The sequence below is a fragment of the Selaginella moellendorffii genome, unplaced genomic scaffold (genome assembly GCF_000143415.4).
Source record: "Selaginella moellendorffii unplaced genomic scaffold, v1.0 SELMOscaffold_57, whole genome shotgun sequence".
NCBI lineage: Eukaryota > Viridiplantae > Streptophyta > Lycopodiopsida > Selaginellales > Selaginellaceae > Selaginella > Selaginella moellendorffii.
Window position 1 is genome coordinate 163,774 of NW_003314318.1, and position 22,343 is coordinate 186,116.

The following is a 22,343-nucleotide window of genomic DNA, read 5'->3' on the forward strand; positions in this document are numbered from 1 at the left end:
CAAATGGCAAGGATTTGAACTTGTTTGAGGGGCGATGATTGTGGCGATTCCCGTCCTGGCAGCTTCGGCAATGTGGATTTCATGAAGAAAATGCGTGGAATGAATGATCTCTACATTTCAAACACGCTGGTGAGCTTGTATGGAAATTGGTGGAAGCTGAGAGGGCTTTACAGAGGTGGGGTATCACAGTGTGGTCTCTTTGGAGCTAGGGCAAAAACTTTTCCCTCCTTGTTTTGTAAAGATACTTTGTCAGAAGAATATTCGCCAAGCCCAAGAGCCCTAAATTTCGGGGATCTGGAGAGCGAGGCGCGAGGGCCAGGGCGCGTCGCCGGGTATGTTCTAGATCGCTGCACACTCTCCGAAATAAGGATGCAGCAAGCTTGGGACAAGCCGCTGCTGCCGAATCCAGCCAGGTTGGAGGAGCTCCATCCCTCGATCAAGAACCAGCTCGAGGTTTCTAGCAGCGACGACGACGAGCGGGATTATAGCAGCGGTGGGGATGACGAACCCGGGGCTTCGATCTTCCGGAATTATCCGGGAGTAGCCGCGACAGATAATGATCCAGGGCAGCTTTTCCAGGCGGGTGTGAATCGGATCAACAGCCTCGTGGCCGCGACCAAGGGCGGAGCATCGACGTGCTTGATCTGCCTCGAGAAAATCCGCAAGATTGATCCAATCTGGCACTGCAAGCAAGGATGTTTTGCGGTGCTTCACTTGGTTTGCATCCAGTCGTGGGCTCGCCAGGCACTCAGCACCAGCGAAAATTCTTCCGCTGGAAGAAACTCGAGCTCCAGGACTTCCCCGGCGTGCTGGCACTGTCCAAAGTGTCGACGGGACTATCCACAGGCAGAGATCCCGCGAGAGTATCGTTGCTACTGCGGCAAAGAGGTGGATCCAAGGTCCGATCCTTGGCTCACTCCACACTCTTGCGGGGAGAGATGCGAGCTGGAGCTGGGACTTTGCTCGCACACTTGTGTGCTTCTTTGCCACCCCGGGCCGTGTCCGCCATGTCCTCAGCTCGTCCAGCTGGCTTGCCACTGTGGAAAGTTGGCGGAGCTCCGGCGCTGTGGCCACAAGAGCTTCTCCTGCCAAAGGCTTTGTTCCAAGCGCCTGGGCTGTGGAGTCCACTCCTGCGACGAGATTTGCCACGAAGGGGAGTGCAAGCCTTGCAGCAAGTTCGGTGTCCATCGCTGCCGGTGTGGGAGTGTGACTGAAGTTCGCCCCTGCTCTCAAGCCGATTTCCAGTGCGAGAGGATTTGTGACAAGGAGTTGAGCTGCAAGAAGCACGTATGCGGGAAGCAGTGTCATGCTGGGGGCTGTGGAGAGTGTGAACTTCAAGGGAGGAGGACTTGCGCCTGTGGGAAGGAGGCGTACAAGGATCTAGCCTGTGATGTTAAAGTGCCGACGTGTGGATCAACATGTGAGAAGTTACTGGCCTGTGGACTTCATCGATGTCCGGAACGGTGTCATGCTGGTTCTTGTGTGGGGACCTGTCGAGTTTTGATCAACAAGCGATGTCGCTGTGGGAGCACGGCGAAGGAGGTCTGTGTTTCTATGTGTCTGCAACTATCTATGTTTCTTAGTTGAAGTTTTGTGTAGGTTCCTTGCTACCAGGATCTTGTTTGTGAACGGAAGTGCCAACACATACGGAACTGCCAGCGTCATGCGTGCAGGCGGAGGTGCTGTGACGGGGATTGCCCACCTTGTTCTGAGGTACACGAACTTGTTTTGTTTTCTTTGGCATGACGTTAGTTTTCTGCTGGTCCTGGACAGATTTGTGGCAAAAAGTTGAGATGTGGTAATCACAAGTGTCCAGCTCCTTGTCACAGGTATCTATGCTGGTGAGGCTCTGGTTTTATATTTTGAAATATTCTTCTTATTATACTGTTGCTGTTGTTCGTGTTCAGAGGTTTATGTGCACCTTGCCCTTTAACTGTGAAAATTTCGTGTCAATGTGGATTCACTACACTCGAGGTATGTTTTGAATTTTTTATGTTCATTTGTGAAATTCTTTTCTAGGTTCCTTGTGGCGCAGACAAAGATGTGAAGCCTCCAAAATGCTCAAAACGCTGTCAGAGACCACAAATCTGTGGTCACGGTGATTTATGCAAGGTACTCTGATAAACCTATGGCTTCTAATATTACATTACATCTTGTATTGCAGCCTCACAGATGCCATTATGGACCATGTCCGCCTTGTCAACTGCTGTGCAACAAGAAACTTGATTGTGGTCATTCGTGTAACCAGAGGTATTATTTTGGATGCATTAGCTTTGTAGACGCTAAAATTTTTGCTTCTAGGTGTCATGGACCACGACTAACATGTCCAGTCTTGAAGGGAACCAAGAAAGAACGCAAAGCTGTGATTTCTCCCATTCCAGGCTCTCCATGTCCACCATGTTCTGTTCTTGTGTCGAGGCCGTGCATGGGCAAACATCCGGCCGGGTCGAGGATGGTACTGGCTTATTGATTTACTGGACCGGTCTATCATTTTAACTACTGCATTGCAGGTCCCGTGTAATGACGAATCAAGATTTTCCTGTGAAAAACCATGCGGAAATCTTTTGTCGTGCGGAAATCACTTTTGCCGAGATCTTTGTCATGTAGTTACCATCAGTCGTGCTCTATCGAATGGAACGGTCGTGGCCTCGGGTGGTGCTCAGCAATACGATTCGTGCAGCTCTTGCCGGCTGAAATGCACAAAGGTATAACCGTTTGTTTCTTGTCGTTGATCTGAAGTGGTGTTTTGTTTCGCAGACTCGGGATCCACCTTGTCCACATCCTTGTGAGATTGGCTGCCACACTGGGAAATGCCCGGCGTGCAAGGTTTCCTTGAAGAAGTCTTGCCATTGCGGTACTCTTGTGCGCACACTGGAATGTAGCGCCTTTGGTTGCCTTTCCGAGGACGAACGCATCGAGTTGCTTTCATGCAAAGGTCCTTGCCACAGGTTTGGCTACATAATTCTTTCCTTTAGGATACAGTCTTTGATGAACCTCTTGCATGCAGGAAGCTTGAGAACTGCTCGCACTTGTGCTCGGAAATTTGTCATCCAGGCTCCTGTCCAAGCCTGTGCTCCAAGAAGGTATGCTACGAATCCAAAAGCAAACGAATTGAATTGACTCATGAATCCCACCCAGGTCACTACAAGATGTGCATGTCAGCGCATACGGAAAGCGTATCAGTGCTTTGAAGTTCAAGCTGCGCGAGAGAAACAATCGGCTTTAGTTCCGTGCGATCAAGATTGTTTGAAGGCCAAAGCCTCGCAGGAGCTGGAAGAAGATTTGCAGCACAAACAAGCAGCAGACAAAGAGGTACGTGGTTCTAACGATCGATTTTTCATTTATGCTTTTGCTTCTCTTTTGCAGCTACGTCGTGATGACTTGAAGAAGGTCCTGCCGAAACAACGGAAAGTACGCGCACCGAGAAGCGCTCATGGGGACTGGAAGTACAAGGTACCTTTTCTCTTTCCCTTCTTTCATGGCACTGTTCTAAATGGAAACTTGCAAATTGCAGGAGAGCTTGCAAATTGCAATGAGATATGCTCTAGTGGTTGCTCTTGTGCTGGGAGCGGTAGCAATGGCCTACTATGGCGCCAAAGCTCTGCGAAGCCTCTCGGACTGGATGGACGAGATCGACAACCAGAGGCCCAGAGCAAAACTTCATTGAAAGTTTTCCTACTCTAGAAAGCTTTGGTTTTGGAAATAAAGAGAGATGGTTTCATTGGCGCTGTTTGGCTTTGTGGCATGGAATGCTGATTCCTGGACAGAGGAACTTGTAGCAAAACTTTTGTGTCCACTGTAACAGAAACGTTACTTCGTTGCTTCGTCAAAAGACTTTGATTTGATTGCTTACCTCGGTTCCAAAGTAGCTGCTAAAAACTTTGAAAGCGGGATCTCGATCTGCCAGGTAGCGGTCGTAAGCAGCTTGTTTCTCGTGGCATCTCAGACAAAAGCCTGGATCCTCATTTGGCTCCAAAGAATGCAGAGATTTCAAGTATGTTGCGACATATTGCGTATAAACTGTGTACATTCCACCGCTCGACACCTGTTTTTGTAAGATCAGATCAATGAGGAGTTGTAAGTCGCCGAAGCTGGAGAATTTTGCTTACCTCGAGATCGGGCTCCGAAGATCCTTGATCTGATCGAAAGAAGATCATTTGCTCCGATGCGAACTTGTCTTTGTCAAAGAAACGATCAGACATTTCACTGCACCGTGCTGCAAAAGGCTGGCGAAGCAACGCGAGCGGACGAATGTACTTCTCCAAGTAGCCTTGATCTTGAAAGAGTGGTATAAAATCTACCACGCACAGGATCTTGTTCGCGCCAAACGAGAGCAAATCTATTCCCAGTAACGGGAGATCGAAACTAGATCAAATTCGAAAGACATGTATCAGAAGCCGATGAGAAAAATGAAAACATACCTGTTGTCTGGATAGAGCAAAGCATTGAGCGCTTGGCAAGCTCTCCCGGCATCGAAGTACGTGATTCTGATACGCCGGAGCCTCCTTGACGAGTAGAGCCAGTTATAAACATTTGCCTTGCGCGGAGAGCTTTTGAATGCGAGCTGATCGTCTAGCGGAAGAGCTTGTACATCTGGGGCCGAGTCTAGCAGCTGGAAGCAGAGAAAATCCAAGTAAGGCTTGTAGAGAAGTGCTCCTTGTTCTATCGGCTCGAGCATTTTCATGCCTGGAAGAGACTGTGAAAGACGAGAGTTAGTCCCGAAGAATGAAAAAAATTGATACCTTTGGAACTCTGTCCTGTGTTGTTTGTTGGTGGCTTTGAGTGCTAGCTGCCAGAGCTTCGCGCGTCACGCAGCAGCAAGCAAGAGCCCTAGCCATCAACTTAAAGTTGATGTAATCCCCCTTAAGGTGCCTTAAGTCGCCGGAGAGCTCCCATTTCTTCCTCCATTTTCCACCTTTCCTCCAGCATCCCAGCACCAGCATAGATACTCGCCATAAGAGCACACGCTGCTCCATTCTTCTCCAGCTTCATCACAGCCTCGAAAGCCAGCCTTCCAGCTTCTACGTTGTTCCACTCTCGAGCAGCCCCCAGCAAAGTCATCCAGATGATAGCGTTTGGCTCCAGAGGCATGCTTTTTACCATCGCCACTGCATCGCTCAGTCGGTTCGCCCGGCTCAAGAGATCGATGACGCAAGTGTAGTGCTTGATTCCTGGAACCACGCCGTACTTTGGAGAAGCCATCGCCTGGAAGTACTCCATGCCTTTGTCGATCGAGCCAGCATGGCTACACGCTGTGAGAACCGATAGGAAAGTAAGCTCGTCTGGCCTTAGTCTTTCTCTTTGGAGTCCCTCGAACAAAGTGAGCACCGTCTCGCAGTCCCCTTGACGACTATATCCATCGATGAGAGTGTTCCAAGTTACCAAGTCTCGTCTTCCTCTAGCCTCTTCGAAAACTCGTTGAGCATCGACCATGCTGCCACACTTCCCGTAAAGATCCACCAAGGAGTTGACGATCACTATCTGGTCCTTGAGTCCAGCCTCTCTGATCTCCTTCTCGAGCTCAATCCCAGCTTCTAGAGATCCCAAACCTCCACAAGCTTTAAGCGCAGCGACAAAAGTGATGGCCACTGGTTGAACGCCTCGTTGTTTCATCTGTGAGTAGAGTTCTAGAGCGAGCTGGGGTGCGCCATTCTCGACGTATCCCAGGATGAGGCAGTTCCACGAAACCACACAGCGAGCGTCCTCGTCCATGCTGCTAAAACCCTTGTGAGCGTCCACCATGCTCCCACAGTTCGCATACATATCGATCAGGCTATTGGCGACGTAGCTGCAACGGTCGTGACCATCTCTCGCTGCTCGACTGTGAATCGCCCGGCCTTTCCTCAGGCACTCCACTTTCAGATCTTTTCCATCGACTTCTCTCGCGGCTAGAAGAGCACAGGCCTTGAGAGCAGCCACAATGGTCACTCCATCCGCTTCAACACGGCCTTCGTTCTCCATTCGACTGTAAAGCTCGAGAGCTAGCTCTGGATTGCCACTTTCAGCATTTCCTAGGATAATCGCGGTCCAGGACACCACGCTCTTATGCCGAATTCTCTCGAAGCTTTTCAGTGCTTCAGCCAAGCTGCCACATTTGGAGTACATATCCACCAGCGCGTTGGCGACAAACACTGGCAGATCGTTGTCACTCCAGTGCTGAGAAATTTGCATGTGGAGTTTTCTGCCGCGTTCTAGACACTCTGTCTTCCCGGCGAGGTCTTCTTTCTCGGCGAGCTTGATACAGGCCTTGAGTGTAGCGACGAAAGTCACAGCATCTGGCGTGAAACCTTCGTCTTGCATTTGCTGGAAGAGCTTGAATGCCTGCTCACTGTCGCCAGTCTCGGCATAACCCGCAATCATCGACGTCCAGGTGACAACGCTGCGAGGAATGCTTCCGAACACTTTGCTGGCGTCTTCCATGCTACCGCACTTGGCATATAAGTCCAGCAGAGCACTCGCCACAAACTCGTGTGAGAGATGACGGCCCCTGGAAGCCTGTGAGTGAAAAGCTCGCGCTTTGTTCAAGCATTCGAGCTTGACGAGCTTCCCCTGGACAAGCACACCTTGTTCCTTGCCTGCCAAAGCAATGCAGGCCTTGAGCACCGCGAGATAAGTCACGTAGTTTGTACCGCAGCCTCGTCCCTCTTCGTGTAGCATTTGCTGGAAGAGGTCCAAAGCAATCTGCCCCTCGCCACTCTCGGCATATCCCAGGATGATCGTATTCCACGAGACAATGCTGCGATGTTTCATGCCGTCAAAAACTTGGCGTGCTTCGACCATGCTCCCACACTTGGAATACATGTCCACAAGAGCGTTGGCGAGAAACAAATGGAGCTCTCCATCACCCTCGACCGCTCTATAGTGAACAGCACGGCCCTTGTCCAAGCAATCTGCCACCTTTTGGTTCTTTCCGCCTTCTCTCGCAGCTGCCAAGCTGGAACAAGCCTTCACCGCAGCGAGAAAGGTGACATAGTTTGGAGAACAGCCGCCTGTCCGTTGCTCGTCAAGCATCCGGGAGTAAATCTCTAGCGCTGTTTTTCCCTCTCCACTCTCCGCATAGCCGAGGATCAAACAGTTCCAAGGCACCACGTTTCGCTGCTTCATGCTGTCAAAAACACGTCGAGCATCCACCAGGCTTCCACACTTGGCGTACATGTCCACCAGCGAGCTAGCAACGAAGATGTTGTGGCAGTCACCATTTTCCAGCACAGTGGCGTGGATTTTCCTCCCTGTCTCTAAATCCCTGGAGCTACTACAGGCCTTGAGAGCACCCAAAACCACGGAGACTCTGGGCTTTATTCCCAGCTCTCGAAACCTGTTGTAGATTCGTAGCGGCTCTACCCTTTCCTTCTCTCCCGTTCTTGCTGTTCTTGATTTTGTTGTATCGGAAGTGGATCGAAAAGTGGGACGTTCGTCGAGCCGCTGGAGCTTGGTAGACACCCAGGATGGACAGAGCCGTGAGTGAATCCACAGGCATTCTCCAGTGGATGCATGCTTGAAATCTGGATAGCTCGGGCTCCTCTGCAGGAAACCGCCAAATCTAAGTTCGAACTAAGTAAAGTGGAAGAGAAAAAAAAAAATAATCCGTCCATACCTTGTTCCTTCTGTTGTCCCACCAGAGTGAAGGATCTTCAAAGAACTTCCGCCATAGCCGCTCCTCGCTCATTTGCATCGAGCAAGAAAACAAATGAGTTTTACGCCTTTCGAGCGCGCATCATTCAGTTCGCTGCAAATGGAAGGAACAGTCGCATGAAAAAGAAAGAAAGGAAAATACCACGGAAGAAAGAACGAAAAACCTCGTAATTTCGGTCCCTGATGCAAAATCCCGCTCGAAATATTTGCGATGAACCATTCAAAGGAAGATTAACGATCGGCGCCACACTTACCAGGCCGGAGAGCTTAAACGCTGGCTGCAAATCAAAAGAACGCGACACAAATCAACGCATTCTTCACCCAGCGCCCTACTTGCGATAAACCCTAGTCATGAACCCTAATAACTTTTTGGCGGGTATTTGAACTCTTTTAAAAGGAGAACACAGCAGAGTTAGTAATCGCCAGCCTTTGGCGCATCCTGTGCCAAAAGGATTCTGGCCATGGAGATTGATCGTCCCATGCTGAGAGAATCATAGGCGAGGAACCCTTTCCCGCTTCCAGGTGGTGGAGTCCATCGAGGGCTCCACCGTCAACTTGTTCCGAATGTTTTGATCTTGGAGAACTTGATCACGGTCGGATTGCTATAGATATCAGCGAGGAAGAAAACCACACTATGATTTCTTTGTGAACATCAATCTCCCTATTTATTGTCTGGTGATCTTCAAAATGTGGAGTTCGTGAGCTGATCTGAACATAGTGCATTGCAACAGTTTTTGTTCTTTAAGCATGACATGCGTGGTGGCTGTACATATATCCACCACCTTTGTGCTTTTGTACCCTAGATACCTCGTGAATATGCCCTGTTCTTGCTTCCTATATAAATTCGAAGCTCTGGTGCGCCTTGGCGGTGGACAAGCACGAGTTCTTGCAGCTGGAAAGGGCAAGCATCATTCAGCGGACGGGAATACACGCACGGGACCTGCGAATTTTGGATCCATTACTCTCCAATCCTTCCACGATTCTAATCCGGGAGCGAGCCATTGTCCTCAACCTTGAGGTACTTATTATTATGCTATATTCTTGCTTCCTAATTGCTGGTTTTGTAGCATATTAAAGCCATAATCACGAGGAATGAAGTGTTAGTAAGGAATCCCAACAATGTGGATGTGGTTCCTGTTATAGAGGAGCTTAGACAAAGGCTCAATGAAAACAAGTTTGAGATTGAGGCACTGCAAGTGGCATTGGAATCCATTAACAAGTTCCTTGGTGCCCAAGTAGAGGAGCTAGAAACTCATGGATTCTCAGCTTTGGATGACCTCCTTGCCAAGGTAATGAGTGGAGATTGTCACGTTTGTTTTTATCTTGTTCTTGGCAGATCAATAGATATAACTTGAAGCGAGTGCGAACCCTCAAAGGTGGAGTTGCTGGGCTTGTTGCTCGCCTTCAAAAGGTTGCGATAAAGTATTAACTTAAGTTTGGATTAATCCTGGGGCCTTTCAGGTGAATGTGGAGCTCGAGGACCTTTTAAAAGAGGACGATGATAATTATTTTTTTCCGGGAGCACATGAAGAGATTTTGGAGGTAAAATTTTATTTTCTTGAGAACTTATATGTTCTTCAGTGGCATTTTATGCAAATTGAGGGGATGATAACGAAGCTTAAAACGGTAAATAGTCAAGTGTCTTAATTACATTCTTCTTAGTGCTTCTTACACAGCTAAGTGAACACGTAACCGACACTGAAAAACACATCAAAATACAGGTTTGATTTCGTTGTAATAATTTCTAACGCGTCATGCAACTCTCGCACAGATTGTCAATCGCCGAAACGGTCTCATACAGGTCTAAATTTTTGCATAGCAATTCCTTCACTCTGTAAGTACTTTTCTTGTAGATTGGGCTCATCCTCAACGCATGCGTCCTCGCAATGTCCTTCTTTTCGATGATTGCTAGTTTCTTCGGAATGAACTTAGTTCCAAAAAGTTGGCAAATATGTTGTCATCCTAAGTTCTTCAACTTGGTAAGCTCCTGACCAGTTTCTAAACTTCTTAACGTGACAATTCTTTCCGTGCTCTTAATAAGGTGGTCATAGCATCTTTCTTTCTCTGCGTAAGTTTGTTCCTGGTTATCGTGATCTCTTTCCTCAGAAAGCATGGACTTTTGATCTTCAAAAGAAAGAGTTTACGTGAACATTATTACTAATAAAAACCAAACGATTTTAAAAGGACTAATGCTGGAGAAGGACGAGGCTGACAAGAGCTGGAAAGTGGCAGAGTACCAATACGATGGTAAGCTCTTCCTGGAAAAGTACCTACGTCGTCTATTGCGTGGGCGAGAGTATGCGGGCAAGCGCGCAGGCCAGGTGGAGTTCATGGTGGGGAACCTGTTCGGCATCGATGGGATCCTGGACAAGAGACTTCAGGAGCATGATCAAGGCCCTTGTCTTTGGTGTGTTCGTTTTCAATTTCAATTCCTATTGGGTGTGCTTTTACAAGTGCCAGGTGAAAGAAGCCAGTTGATCAGAGAAACATGGTTTAAGAATATATTTGATTACAAACGAATTAGAAATATTCATGTTAATATATTTATTAATCCAATTGATACTAAGAGAAAAAAACTAAAAAGTGTTTAGGAAAATTTATAAATTGTAAACATGTTTATAAATTACATGATTTGTAAGCTGATACAAATTAGATGATTTTCAGCTGATTGCTCCCTCTTTATCGATCCTTACGTTTGGAGTGTGGAAGATTTCGAGGTCATGGTAGAAAATGCACGATAGTAACAAATGATCAGACTAAAGTTTTGCACATAAATTCTTTCATGCTGTAAGTATTTTTCTTGCACATGTACATTGTCATCCTCAACGCATGCCCCTTTGTAATGTTCTTCTTTTCGATGAACTTAGTTCCAAAGAAGTCGCTGTGGCAAGTGTGTTGCCATCGTAAGTTCTTTAAAATACATTCTCCTACATTTCAGTGCTGCGAAGCTTTCCTGGAGCAAAAGATCATGAAAGAGATGTTGCTGGCTCTCGTGCTTCTCCAAACGATGCTGACGATCTCCTCATCGAGCCGCAACATCGCCGCTCCAGATCACACCGTCGGCTCGGGAATCATTATGGTCGGCTCGCCGGATCTCGGAGACTATGGCCAGTTCCTCGTCTCTCCAGGCAAATTCATCGACAGGATCATGGTCTGGCGAGCAAAGTCTTGCATAAAATCGATAGCTCTCTGGTCGATCGATGACTCCTTCATTCAAGTGGGAAGATCGAAGGAACGAGGACCCTTGCCGGTCCAGGAGTTTGAGTTCCAGCGTGGCGAGACCATCGTCTACCTCATGATGCACAGCAATCGTCAAAACGACTGGGGTAAGCGAGAAATCTCAAGCTCATATAACTTTTCCGCTGATCCTGTGGATCATTCCAGGGAATAGACTGGGCTGGATAGAGTTTCGAACAAACTTCAACCGATTCTTCTCTTGCGGGAATCTCCCGGGAGGCCTCATGCAGCAAATCACTCCTCCAGTCCACTCGGGCGTGATCGTCGGGGCCGCGTTTACAACAGGAGGAACTGGTGGAGACACCCACGACGTCAACTCTTTCGCCATCTTCTTCCTCAAGAACTGGAGCGCTGCCCAGCTCCAAGACGTGACCTACGCCAGCCCAGGATATCTCGAAACCATCCTCGAGACCCCAGATCCTCCATCGCGGTAAGCCGGTGTCAAGTCTAGCAAAGTCAGGCTCGCCCGAATTGTCACAGGCTTGAGAAGGAGGTGACTATGGAGTCAATGTGGACCGTGGACTCCCTCGGCGTTGACGATTTCATATGGACGACCACGCACACTCGTATTCCAACGGTGATGATGCCGTCGTTTGACGGGACCCCGTACTGGACTTGGACGGACACGATTACGTCCTCGCTCAAGGATCGAAGGAACGCGACTTTGGTCTGGACGAGAGGATGGGATATTTGCATGGGCCCAATCTACTTGAACCTGGGAAGAGGTATCACACTCACTAACTTCACTGGTTCTATGGTTATAAGCTTTAGCGATGGCGATTCTTTCGTTTATCCGACTAGTGGTCGCTATTCCGGCCAGCACTTCTCGGGCTTTGGCTCAGTGTGCGCCGTGGATGAAGAAAGCCATGGATAGAATTCGATTCGATTGCAAAGAATGCGAGTTTTATTTGCGTGGAGTAAACTCTCTGGTCCTGTTGGTTATTGCAAATCAGCCAACGAGAGAGATGGTGTGAAGATTTCTTCCTTGCGAGTCTCAGAAGTTTACCTCTGGGAAGCGGTATCAGCGTCTCCAGCAACGTTGTCAGATGACAAGGCATCGTCCAGCAGCGAATCGAAGTTGAGGGACCTGGTGATGAATCGATCGGCCAGGCTGAGGTGCCTCTCGGAAACCACCGTCTGGACACGCAAGAAACGAAGAGATCCAGCGAAAAACCAATCGGAAAGAAGAGCCCACCTCTGCGATGGTGATCTTGCTGATCTCGGAGATTGTTCGCTGGATCCTTCCTTCCTCGATCGCTCCATCCTTGTCCGGTGGAGACCCAAGAGCGCGAAATCCCCCGCTGGGCAATCCCAGCCTCGACGATGGCATCCCGGCAGTCACTGGCGTGGATGGTTGCGTCGCCGCCACCACCGCTGGAGTGTTGGCCGGAGTCGGGCCAACGAGCATTCCGGGCGAAAGGCAGCCAAGGCGATGGAATCCAAAGAGAGGGCCTTTCGGCACATCGCACTGGACTTGCTGGAGGAGGAGAGTTACCTGAGACCTCAAGAGATCCTCGCCAGCGCCTGGTGTCCCCGGCGTTCCTGGCGTTCCAGGGGAAGAACAATCACACAGCGGCGCTGCCGCGGGGAAGCGAGGAGCGAGGCCAGTGATCGGCGAGTCGCTGTTAGTGAGATCCGCGAGCACTCTCCGCCGCGGGCCCTTCTTGATCTTCGTGGCGCTGCTGCTACCGCCGCCGCAAGCCGGGGGCTTCCTCGCGAGCGCTGGAGTGGAGGAATCACCTGCGTTTGCCTGGCGCGAGTGTGGATCCATGGAAGAGGAGAGTCGACGGCGTGCTCGGAATCGCGAATCGAAAGAGAAGCTAGCGCTAGAAACCTAGCTCCAAGATTTTGCCAGCGATGGGGCCTTGTTCTAAACGACCTAAAATCGAGGGACCGTTGGAATGGACCGTTGCTTCTAATCCACTTTTTTTACAAGATGTTCTACCCTAATAAATATTCTCCAGATAAAATTAATCTCATTAAATATTCGAATCGGATAGATTAATACTTTTAACCCTAAAATATTTAAACAACGTAGAATATTCGAATCGATTCGATCTTCTTTCGATATTGGTGGTAGAGTATGTACAGCTTAGAAGCTCAAAGCTCAAGCTATGGAGTGAGAAGTCTTCTTGATGCCAAGCTCGTGATTCGTTTCTTCTTTGTGTTCTTCGTGTTCTTCGCTTGGTTCTTTCCATCGCTCTCCTAGAACGATGCTGAATCCATAGCTCCTCCACTTTTCAGCCTCTCCATCCTGGCTTGCAATCCCGAGAGAGCACTGTCGTCCACCGCCACCACTGCCGTCGATACTTCTCCACTCTCGGCTGCTACTTCATGTTGTTGCTGTTGCTGCTGCTGGGAGACCACCACTTCCGAGCCATAGCCTCGACTAAACGATGGCGAGGAGCCATTCGGGATCGTGATTGCCGCGGCGGTCGGAGAAGGAATGGAGCCGGCTCCAACAGCAGCCGTGGCCGCGGCCTGAATGCTTCGCATCCGTTCCCTGATGGCGTCCAAAGTTCCAGAGCTTGGAGTAGACACCGGTTGGACATCGCCTGGAAGTATGAAAGAAGACAAAGGTTTCTAGAATCAATAAAACGAGAAAGTGGGAGTACCTGACGGGAGGGGACTCTCGTAACTCTTTGGCGTGTTTATGAACACCATCTTTTTCAGCTCTGCTGTGTCTGATTCGGCTGGAGCTTCTACTTCCTCCCTGTAGTTGTAGTTTACGTTGTTATCCAGCCCAAGAGGCTGGACACGGCTGCTGATCGGCACAACCGACGATACCATCTTTGGCGAGCTGTGGCTTGGAGGCGATGCCGGGGGTGGAGTGACCATAGCAATGCTTGTTGGTGCTCTTCCCGCGGCAACACTCTTCTCCATCTTGGCAAGAGAGAAATATACAAGGCTCAGAACTCGAGAGAACGAACGACAACATTCTTACCTGTGCTAAACCATTTCTTATGTACGTTCTAAACGCCTCGCTAGCATTTTGCAGCTGAGAGAAAATGTCCACCTGGACAGAGTAACAAGCGAGTTAGCGTTACCCCATATGAATTCGAAGGTTATACCTGAGGATATAACTGAGTTATACGATACAACTCGTACAACCCAATCGTGCACGTTTGCTTGTCTCCAATCTTTTTAAAAACCGCTGCTAACTCTTGCTGTGCAAACAAAAACGAAAGTACCGATCAGCGGATGAAACTGGAAAGAGAACGGGCTTCGCTGATGTAAGTTCTATTATGCACAGAGCTAGAGAAATTTACGTAGGATGTCGTGCACTCTCCTCGTGCAATCGCACTCTGCTTACTTTCAATTGTGCCTCAGCCGTATGACCAGCAGGAGAAGCCGGCCCATTTGACGATGAATCAACCCAATGTGTTTGGCCAGTTGGACCAGTTGGAGTGAGCATTCGCGCAGCCGCTAATGTCTGTAACAGATTGTAAGAAAACTATACAACAACCACAAGCAAGCTTACTTGGAGATTGAGATCAATATAAGCAAGAATGATAGGTTGAGGTTCTGTGTCGATTGGCACCATGGAAAGGTGACCCTTAATGGCTGTTCCACGAAGCTTTACTAGTTCGTGAAGAACAGTCTTCACCATCCGCAGAGGCTTATCATCGGCTCCGGCTCTGCAATCATAAAAGTTCGAACGAGAAAACTAAAAACATGTATACTACCGTCTCCGTATTTCCTCCATCCCTAGCTCTTGAAGATACTCATGAATACTTTGCAGTAGGCGATCAAGGTCCACCTCAAAAATAGTTGAGCCAAGGACCTGACAATCCCACTCAGTAAAGATATAAAAGATTCGAGTATACCTTTGTCAATTTGATCAAGCATTTTACGACAAGATCTGAAAACTTTTGCCCTCTCGTAGCCGCTGCTTCTTCGGATGCTACACCAGGCCATCTAGATTCTAAAGGCCGTAGAAGACGTATCAACACAACGAATGCGGATGTGCGACCAGCATTTTCCTGCATAGGCACACACAAGGTTAAATTCATGATGCTACAGCAACGACCATACCAGTATTTTGAGCATTAGAACATTTAGCGCTTTCAAGAGCTGGCTGCCGTCGTCCATTAATGGAACTCTTTCATCCAGTAACCACAGAAGAAGTTCTGTAATCAGACTATGCAAGGTTGCTTCTCTTACGCCGTGAGCAAGCTTTTTAAGTTGAAATGTCTAGGACAAAATAATAATGTTAGTACAGCACGTAAAATCGGACGCATGTGCAACATACCTGCATTAGCGTGTTTAACACGTATTTGCAAGACCTTGAGGAGGCACCACCAAGTCCCATGTTGAACGTCGTAGTTACTTTCAACGTTAAAATTCGCACAAGACGATCTGCGTCTTTTGCAAAATCATCTGTCAAGCTGGTTTCCATATCGGCAGCCATTTGACTTAGCTCGTGACAAATGAGCTTCATCCCTTCCACAACCTGACCAAACCATGCGTGTACGTGTAAGTTAACATTCATTGAAGACTTACCTGCTCTGGTGAAGAACCAAATTCTATCGTGTCCAGAGCCTCGCTCCAATCTGAAGGACCAGCCGGCGAGGCGGATGCCAATTCGAAGTGTTCATTACCCCTACAACAGCCGAAATGTCAATAAATGAGAATATTTTCTTGCTGACCTTAGAAGTACAGGTGGTGCAGTGATGGGTCTTGACGTGCCCTCCCCACTTTGTTCAACAGCATCGTTCCTGAACAGAATATGTGAGCAGGCGCACATTAAAAAGTATAAAGGTATACCCATTCTCACGAACTGAACGCCGTAAGGCAGCCCTTGTTTCTCCCGGTTTTCCCTCTCTCCTCTTGTCCATTTCACGGGCCTTCCACTTGAACTTATCATCAATCATGCTCTTCTGTGCGTCCGACAACTTTCCTAAATATCTCCAGACGTCATCGCCTACATGACACAAAAGATGAAACCTTCGAAAGCAAGCAAAGAATATGACACATACCCATTATTTTGTAAACAGTTGCAAGTGTTTGCAGTGCAGCCTTACGCAAATCGCCGTCCCGTTCAGTTGTCAAAGCAGCAACCGATTGCAGAGCCTTATTCGGACCCGCAATCTGCAAAAGAAACAATGAGTTAATAATACATCTAGCAGAAGACTATGGGCTTGCCTCTACGCCATAGCGATCAACCATAAAACCAATGTGATCGACACTTTCGATTCTAGTTCTGTTGTTCTTTGATCGAAGGCCCTCGCAAATGTACGTAAATAGCTTTGATGCAGGGTAGATGCAACAGATGAGTCTCATCAGCTCCCGCATCTTTTCCCGAACCTTTTCAATATTATGACCAGACTGCAGGAAACATGCTCAGCTAAACTCGCAAGCATAAATGTCAATTACCTTTTCAACAAGACAAGGTAAGAAAATTGTAGCCTCAAATTCTGTTAGTGCATAGCCTTCATTTTTTAAAGCCTCCACCAATTCTGGCAGAAAGTCTAGCACCTGAAAACTACATTTACCCAAGAAAAAAGCAGTCTTAAGATAAAATTACCTTCAGAAGGCACGTAGTATTGGATTCACAAAAACGTAAAACAATCCAGCGAAGAAGTATATCTGAAATTTCTGCAATATCCTTAGTGTGCGTAGGAATTGCCTGCGGGAAGCAAGATTATTAGAATTGTAAGAAAATAAAACACAATTTCACACCTTTTGCAGAAGCTCCAGCCCATCAACTTGCTTCTTAAAATCCGGACTCAGTAATCTTCGATGGAGATCCTCCCTGAAGTATTTCATAACGTCCGCCTGCTTGTTAAAGAGTAACATAAAAATAATATCGATGCATAAGATACCGCATACCTCAACTTCAAGTATTTGTTCTGGCCTAGGCTCCTCAAATTTATACTTGCGAGGAATTGACCGCTCGCGCTCTTCCTGCAGAAGGCTTTGTCAAATTACAAAGGATTTCAGACAGTAAAAGGCTTCAGACCTTATTCGAGTCTCTCATGTTGAAAAGTGCCTGGCCCTGTACAGCAGCATCTTGTGCAGCGATTGCTGCAGCTTGCTTTGTTACTTTTCCAACAGTTTTCTGATTCCCCGTCAAAAGCAAGACATTAAAGTATTACGGCGAGCAAAAAATACTTACTGTTCCCCTTGGAGGAGCTTTAGCGGCAGGACGTTCTGGACCGTTACTAGTTTGTTTTCCAGTCTTCGGAAGATTGCCTTTCGACCCCGCTCTGTCCTCGGAGGCATCTGCGTATCGAGGTTAGCGTGAGAATAATTATAGAGAGATATATGTACCGATTGCTCCGGGAGATCTTTGCTTTTCTAAGATTGGAAGGACCGCCGCGAGTGCAGAACCATGCAACTCTCTTGATGCTTTATTGATCTGCCAAGAGTTATCAGGAAATGCACAAGACAAATATACAGAACAAGTTACCGCGTCAAAACCACAAACTCGAAGTAGCTCCTGTAAGGCTGCGTCTGCTGCTTTACGAACTTCTACAGATTTATCCTGATCAAAATGCACTTTCAAACAGCTCGGCAGTGCACAAAAGGAAATACAAACCTGTAGTCCTACGGAGATTGGCTTCAAAAGATGGGTCAGCTCGGAACAGCTGACACATTTTGTCAACTGTTTTGTCACCCAATCGAACAAATCTTTTCGGCCATCAGCACATAGCTTAGCATCTATCAGAGCAGGAACAATGTATGGTAGCTGAAAATGTACGTTGTTAGGAAACATAAAGATTGAAGTAAAGAATCGTACCATTTTATCAAGCTGCAAAACCTCGGCCCATCCATCCAGCGTCTTGATAACTGCTTCTCGCATAAGTTTTTTATTGTCTCCTAGACATTTTAGAACGTCCGCGAGAACACCCTGCACCAGCGGAAAAATTGTCGTCTCTATAACGAAACAAAGCACATAACCAACCTTACTGTTTTTGTCAACAGCAGGACCCATTGCTGCAGCTAGACTTCCAAGAGTCGAAAGTGTCATCATCACAAGGTTTTTGTTTGAATCATTCAACCGTCCTTTCAAAGCTCCAAACAATTCTCCTGAAAACTAGAAATTAGCGAATATCATGAAAGTCAGCAGAAATTACCTGTCCCGGTCGCTTGGATTCTCTTGTTCGCCTCCTCAATTATCCGGTTTACAGTTTCTATGGACTCCTGCCGAATCTTCCATTCCGGACTTCCAAGGTTTTTCATCAAAGTTGCTGACAATTTCCCGCTGACATCTTCACGCGGTAAACCATCACTTCCAGCAATAGGAGCTCCGTCATCAGCGCCACGGACTGTTCTTTTCGGGGCAGCGGGACCCTGAAACATTTACGACATCAATGAAGAAATCGTGAAGGGTCTGTACTACCTCATAGGGATTTTTCTCATATTCGGTATCCAAAGCACTTTGAAGAGCAGGTTTCACATCCGTCAAAAAATTCTTCAAGCCTGAAACAGAACTTAAAAACGTAAGCTTTATATTCAACATCATTGTCTGAAAAACCTGGCCCAACAAACTTGTGAAGAACCCCAATAAGCTTGATAGTTGCATTCCTTGTGGCAGGTGCACTAGACTGCAATCCCACATCTTTGCAAAATTCTATCAAGTCCTGCATCACAAGTCGAGCATCAATACCATATCCACAAACTGAAGCAACAGTTACCTTCAACTTAATATGGCTAATGCCGAAGTCCTCGATGCCAGTAATCATCCATGACAATCCCTCGCTGAGAACTTTGGGATTTCTGTGCTCTTTCATAATCTTATACATCTGCAAGCACCCCTGGATCAATAACATAAAAAAAATCAACAACAGATACCTTATCAAATACAAAATTTGGTCCCGCGACTTCACAAAATACGGTAAGGCACCTAGTAGCTTGAGCTCGTGTTTTGATATCCGACGATCTTTCAGCCAATCCTGACGATCCGAGGCCTCAGTTCGGACTTCAACAGATAACAAAGTCCGTCTTACCAGGTAAACAAAGCATAACTGCTTTCTTGGAAAAACTTGTTGCTCTCTCTGCTATATGGCAGACAACTTCAATAACTTTCTGCTGAACCTGAAAGAAACACGTTTGTGTAAAGAGTTTTTGAACAGTAAGAAAATACCTGGACATTTTTCTCAGCCCAGCCAGGAAGTACGGAAAGGAGTCGCACTAGAATTTCACTATCTTTGTTGATCTCAGGTAACCCCTCCACAGTTTCTTTAAGGGAAGTCATAGCTAAAAAAGAACAGGCTCAGAATATACAGAAATATAGTCAACGAAATCCAAACCTTCCAGGCGTTCCTTCCAGACAGCGCTTTTTAAGTTCTCAATTATTTCTGGCTGCACAATACTTCCGACTCTCGACTCAATCTCCTCTAGAGACATTTCGCCGACTTCAATATCGTCGTTTGCTTCCACTGTAGCATCTCCCTTTTTCGAGACAGTTACCTTCGTTGACCCAGTCTTTTTCACACTCTAGCACAAGGACAAGTAGTTTATGTTAGCTTCTACTCAACAAAATCACGTAATCGGTGATACCTGGGTTGGAGCAGTAGGCTTTTTGCCAGACAACAAACTCGCAGCGGACTTTTTAACAACTGCTTCCGAATTCTAAAATCACGTGTGAGAAATTAAGTCGCGAGTTTAAGTAAACACTTACTTCATCTGTGCTCCTGGCCACGACTATAGGAAAGAATAAATGTTAAGTTGCCACAAAATATCTAAGCAGTGCTACCTGAAGTGGAGCTAGGCGTAGAAGTGTTCGAACCGGGACCGGAACCAATCATTTCAGTCAGCTTCTTTCTTCTGACTTCATCAAGTTTTTCTAAAGAACGTTCAAGTGGCTTCATGCCCAAGTGCTGAAAGACGGGAGAAGGGACATTAGTCTCTAAACAAACGAGCGAACTGATTATCCCACTTTTGCAAAAGCAGCAAGTGCCGAAAACGCTGCATCCCGTACTTCTGGAGTCCCATCATTTAAGCTCTAAAGAAACCTTTTCAAGTAAAATATAGCATATTGCAGCGACCATAGTACCTCCATAAGAATGGGAACGTAATCTTTGTGTAACTTCATCACAGTGAGCTTGGTATTGTTCTCAATGCAGAATGTCACCCAGTTCAAACACGAAGACCGCACCGAAGGAACCTTATTCTTTGTAGCCACTCTGACATCTGGTATTCTAAGGTCAGTGTTCGTGAAATTTAATTCAAGGTCTGGCTCACCTTCGATTACATCCGCGAGAGCCACACAACCACCTGTGTGCATGCTTTGAAGAGTTTGCATCAATGCATCGACCACCAATTGTTTTTTCTCTTTAAGCTTGTCCTGTTCATCCAAAAAAAAAAACACGAAAGAAGCGCAAAAAAGGATCAGCACAACCGCTACAACGATGGACTTCGAAAGTCCTTTACTAACATCGTTACCAGCAAAACAGGAAGCAGAATTCTTGAACAAACAGTGAAGTCCTTACGGAGACCTGAAGCAAGATTTCCAGCTGCTTGAATAGCCTCCACAGCAACCGCAATATTTACATCCGTTATAAGCTGAAAACCATTGTCAGATAACATCAGGCAGCTTACACAATCTGTTACCTTTTTTAAAGTACGGCAAATTTCTGTGTAATCGCCAGCAGCAAGTCTTTTTGCAGACGCAAGCTTAGTAAGTTCGGCAACTGCATCGCGCCTCTCAGACCATTTTGCAGCTTTCTGAAAAGGAGGAACATGCATTATCACCTAGGCCATTATTCAGCTTGCTTACCACTCCATCCCAAAATGATGACTTTCCCAGTGGAGTTAAAATGTCGACAGGGTCGACCAGATCATATTCGTCTATATCTTGCACTCCTGTATAACATGCATCGCACTTGTAAGCAGCAAACAAACGTTTTTTCAATTACCAGTAGGGGACGCTTCATCTGCTGGCGGGGCACCCGGCGATTCTATTGCTGCCTCTTGTTCAACCTCTCTCGTCTGCTCGGATCTGGCATAGACGAGATAATCTTGAGTCTCAGGTTTCAAACGAGATAACTTAATACCTTATTTTGCGCGTCGGTTTTGAGACGCCTGTTACGTTGTCCATCTCAGCCTCTATCTCTTTTTTCTGTGACGTAAGTATTAGCAACTACAACAGAGGAGATTGATTACCATTGTATCTCGCATTTTCTCAAAGAGAATGGATTTGACGGAGTCTTTTCCTATCCACCGGCATAACTCTATAGTTAGTCCCTTGGCCGAAGCTCTTACATTCTGGTCTTGATGATCAAAAAGTTCAGGGAGAATTCTAAGTATCCTTTTCGGAGGAATTATCTTAGTCCCAAATTCACTGCATTCAAGAAAGCAGATGGTTCAAGAAAAAACCTCTATTACGAAAAGGAATGCTGCCATCACCAACCTGAGAGCTTGATACATAACATCAATCGCTGGCACAACAGCCTTCGCTACCTTGTTCTTAATAGCTTTTTCCATCGTATCCTGAAAGGAAAAAAAAAATGATGACAACCAAACCTGCAGAGAGAGAACTAGAACCAACCAGGAAAACATCCGATGCTTCAAGCTCCACCCACAACATGAATGCCGCTTGTGCCTTTTCAATGGTTTTCGGACGGCCAGTGAGGCACTTGGCCGCAATAGAATCGCAAACCTCTTTAGCATACCTGGGTGACGAAAAGAATTTCCAAACCTGAAAGGCCAAGGAAGAGAAAAACAAAAGCAGTACCTAGAAACATCAGCGTCGGCAGCTCTCAGAAAACCTATCAAAGCATCCAACGCCTTTTCTTGTACCGCAGCATTCGAATCGGCCACACTCTTTTTAAATAAAGGCCCTGGAATCACGAAAACTTACTGTTGAGCAACCCAAATGTGCGTGGGAGAAGAACTAGAACTCACCGAATTCCCGCAGCCGTGGATCCTTAGGATCCATAATGCTGTCACACACGCCCGCAAGATCGATGCACCCATCGTTCCTAACCTTCCAATTCTTGTGCGTCAATCTGTCCTCCCACGGCAGCTTCTTCGCCTCCTTGAGGAGCTTCTCGTCCTCCGACATTGCCGTAGATCTTCCTCACATCCACCTCAAAACCCTTTCTCCAGAGCTCCGGCAGCCGGATCGCCGGAAGAAACCAGCTTATCGACTGCCGAATTCGCTGCGCTCCAAGGATCTTGTGCGATGCGCCTGGATCGATGGCGCCTACCTGCCTCGCCTGCCGGATCCTGGAACCCTAGGACGCAATAAAAGAGAGGGAAAAGAATGGAGGCCGGCCCAACACACACAAACGTTAGCCTAGCATTAGAAATGCCGAAATCTAATGACCTTGTTCTTCCCAGGCGGCGCACAGCCGTCGATGCACCGCATCCGACGCTCCAGATCGTGTCACGGCCCTCGGCGGTGCCATTTGGGCCACAAGCATTTGGTGGCCGCTCTGGTTGTACGGAGTGGCCCATCGAGATACTTTATTCTTTTTTTCTTGCTATGAGAGGCCATGGAAATCGCAAACGCTGGCGTGTAGTTT

General features: G+C 47.2%; 5 protein-coding genes across 6 annotated transcripts; 1 reads left to right on the plus strand and 4 right to left on the minus strand.

Moving 5' to 3' along the window:
* The first annotated feature begins 284 nt into the window (after positions 1-284).
* On the plus strand, positions 285-3,721 carry LOC9654646 (NF-X1-type zinc finger protein NFXL2). The gene is made up of 13 exons (XM_002983145.2): positions 285-1,542; positions 1,600-1,713; positions 1,774-1,829; positions 1,908-1,974; positions 2,020-2,112; positions 2,165-2,250; positions 2,302-2,455; positions 2,511-2,705; positions 2,758-2,948; positions 3,008-3,083; positions 3,139-3,312; positions 3,367-3,453; positions 3,515-3,721. The coding sequence occupies exons 1-13, from the start codon at positions 370-372 to the stop codon at positions 3,665-3,667; spliced, it is 2,619 nt and encodes an 872-aa protein (XP_002983191.2). The 5' UTR covers positions 285-369; the 3' UTR covers positions 3,668-3,721.
* LOC9654453 (15,16-dihydrobiliverdin:ferredoxin oxidoreductase) lies at positions 3,589-4,400 on the minus strand. The gene is made up of 3 exons (XM_024688351.1): positions 4,110-4,400; positions 3,854-4,045; positions 3,589-3,796 (listed from the first exon to the last, which is right to left on the minus strand). Exons 1-3 carry the CDS (start codon positions 4,200-4,202, stop codon positions 3,719-3,721), a joined length of 363 nt encoding a protein of 120 aa, XP_024544119.1. The 5' UTR covers positions 4,203-4,400; the 3' UTR covers positions 3,589-3,718.
* Positions 4,401-4,712: 312 nt separating this feature from the next.
* Positions 4,713-7,970, minus strand: LOC112351098 (pentatricopeptide repeat-containing protein At3g09040, mitochondrial-like). 2 transcript variants are annotated; one of them, XM_024688348.1, is made up of 3 exons: positions 7,797-7,970; positions 7,595-7,726; positions 4,713-7,521 (listed from the first exon to the last, which is right to left on the minus strand). In XM_024688348.1, exons 2-3 carry the CDS (start codon positions 7,670-7,672, stop codon positions 4,864-4,866), a joined length of 2,736 nt encoding a protein of 911 aa, XP_024544116.1. In that variant the 5' UTR covers positions 7,673-7,726; positions 7,797-7,970; the 3' UTR covers positions 4,713-4,863. The 2 variants fall into 2 exon arrangements, with proteins under 2 accessions (XP_024544116.1, XP_024544117.1); XM_024688349.1 differs by having other exon boundaries at positions 7,775-7,970.
* A 3,569-nt stretch (positions 7,971-11,539) lies between these two features.
* Positions 11,540-12,762, minus strand: LOC9654454. Its single transcript, XM_024688358.1, has 3 exons — positions 12,065-12,762; positions 11,876-12,006; positions 11,540-11,801 (listed from the first exon to the last, which is right to left on the minus strand). The coding sequence occupies exons 1-3, from the start codon at positions 12,638-12,640 to the stop codon at positions 11,774-11,776; spliced, it is 735 nt and encodes a 244-aa protein (XP_024544126.1). The 5' UTR covers positions 12,641-12,762; the 3' UTR covers positions 11,540-11,773.
* A 144-nt stretch (positions 12,763-12,906) lies between these two features.
* On the minus strand, positions 12,907-22,134 carry LOC9654648 (protein MOR1). The gene is made up of 50 exons (XM_024688291.1): positions 21,721-22,134; positions 21,551-21,656; positions 21,365-21,488; positions 21,227-21,306; positions 20,980-21,157; positions 20,871-20,935; positions 20,733-20,815; positions 20,594-20,679; positions 20,428-20,541; positions 20,260-20,379; positions 20,059-20,161; positions 19,871-20,007; positions 19,754-19,819; positions 19,571-19,694; positions 19,496-19,518; positions 19,375-19,446; positions 19,125-19,311; positions 18,959-19,071; positions 18,822-18,909; positions 18,667-18,767; positions 18,510-18,617; positions 18,350-18,455; positions 18,215-18,294; positions 17,949-18,165; positions 17,777-17,901; positions 17,612-17,722; positions 17,411-17,560; positions 17,282-17,356; positions 17,143-17,230; positions 16,988-17,094; positions 16,832-16,930; positions 16,702-16,776; positions 16,552-16,647; positions 16,397-16,498; positions 16,246-16,347; positions 16,015-16,197; positions 15,849-15,960; positions 15,637-15,793; positions 15,519-15,587; positions 15,373-15,472; positions 15,122-15,322; positions 14,905-15,063; positions 14,697-14,852; positions 14,556-14,653; positions 14,351-14,507; positions 14,183-14,302; positions 13,941-14,036; positions 13,814-13,885; positions 13,485-13,752; positions 12,907-13,424 (listed from the first exon to the last, which is right to left on the minus strand). The coding sequence occupies exons 1-50, from the start codon at positions 21,878-21,880 to the stop codon at positions 13,075-13,077; spliced, it is 6,069 nt and encodes a 2,022-aa protein (XP_024544059.1). The 5' UTR covers positions 21,881-22,134; the 3' UTR covers positions 12,907-13,074.
* Positions 22,135-22,343: the final 209 nt, after the last annotated feature.

What these genes read in the sequence shown, in the direction of transcription:
- LOC9654646 (XM_002983145.2), top strand. Translation starts at nt 370, where the DNA reads ATGCAGCAAGCTTGGGACAAGCCGCTGCTGCCGAATCCAGCCAGGTTG. An exon ending in TGTCCAGCTCCTTGTCACAG is followed by an intron (nt 1,830 to 1,907) that starts GTATCTATGCTG and finishes GTTCGTGTTCAG; the next exon opens with AGGTTTATGTGCACCTTGCC. An exon ending in ATGGGGACTGGAAGTACAAG is followed by an intron (nt 3,454 to 3,514) that starts GTACCTTTTCTC and finishes TGCAAATTGCAG; the next exon opens with GAGAGCTTGCAAATTGCAAT.
- LOC9654453 (XM_024688351.1), bottom strand. Translation starts at nt 4,202, where the DNA reads ATGTCTGATCGTTTCTTTGACAAAGACAAGTTCGCATCGGAGCAAATG. An exon ending in CTTCGGAGCCCGATCTCGAG is followed by an intron (nt 4,046 to 4,109) that starts GTAAGCAAAATT and finishes TTACAAAAACAG; the next exon opens with GTGTCGAGCGGTGGAATGTA. An exon ending in GCAGCTACTTTGGAACCGAG is followed by an intron (nt 3,797 to 3,853) that starts GTAAGCAATCAA and finishes TTTCTGTTACAG; the next exon opens with TGGACACAAAAGTTTTGCTA.
- LOC112351098 (XM_024688348.1), bottom strand. Translation starts at nt 7,672, where the DNA reads ATGCAAATGAGCGAGGAGCGGCTATGGCGGAAGTTCTTTGAAGATCCT. An exon ending in GGGACAACAGAAGGAACAAG is followed by an intron (nt 7,522 to 7,594) that starts GTATGGACGGAT and finishes GGTTTCCTGCAG; the next exon opens with AGGAGCCCGAGCTATCCAGA.
- LOC9654454 (XM_024688358.1), bottom strand. Translation starts at nt 12,640, where the DNA reads ATGGATCCACACTCGCGCCAGGCAAACGCAGGTGATTCCTCCACTCCA. An exon ending in GCAAGATCACCATCGCAGAG is followed by an intron (nt 12,007 to 12,064) that starts GTGGGCTCTTCT and finishes TTGCGTGTCCAG; the next exon opens with ACGGTGGTTTCCGAGAGGCA. An exon ending in GCTGATACCGCTTCCCAGAG is followed by an intron (nt 11,802 to 11,875) that starts GTAAACTTCTGA and finishes AATAACCAACAG; the next exon opens with GACCAGAGAGTTTACTCCAC.
- LOC9654648 (XM_024688291.1), bottom strand. Translation starts at nt 21,880, where the DNA reads ATGTCGGAGGACGAGAAGCTCCTCAAGGAGGCGAAGAAGCTGCCGTGG. An exon ending in TTCTGCTTCCTGTTTTGCTG is followed by an intron (nt 20,162 to 20,259) that starts GTAACGATGTTA and finishes TTGGATGAACAG; the next exon opens with GACAAGCTTAAAGAGAAAAA. An exon ending in CTGGAAGGAACGCCTGGAAG is followed by an intron (nt 19,072 to 19,124) that starts GTTTGGATTTCG and finishes GTTCTTTTTTAG; the next exon opens with CTATGACTTCCCTTAAAGAA.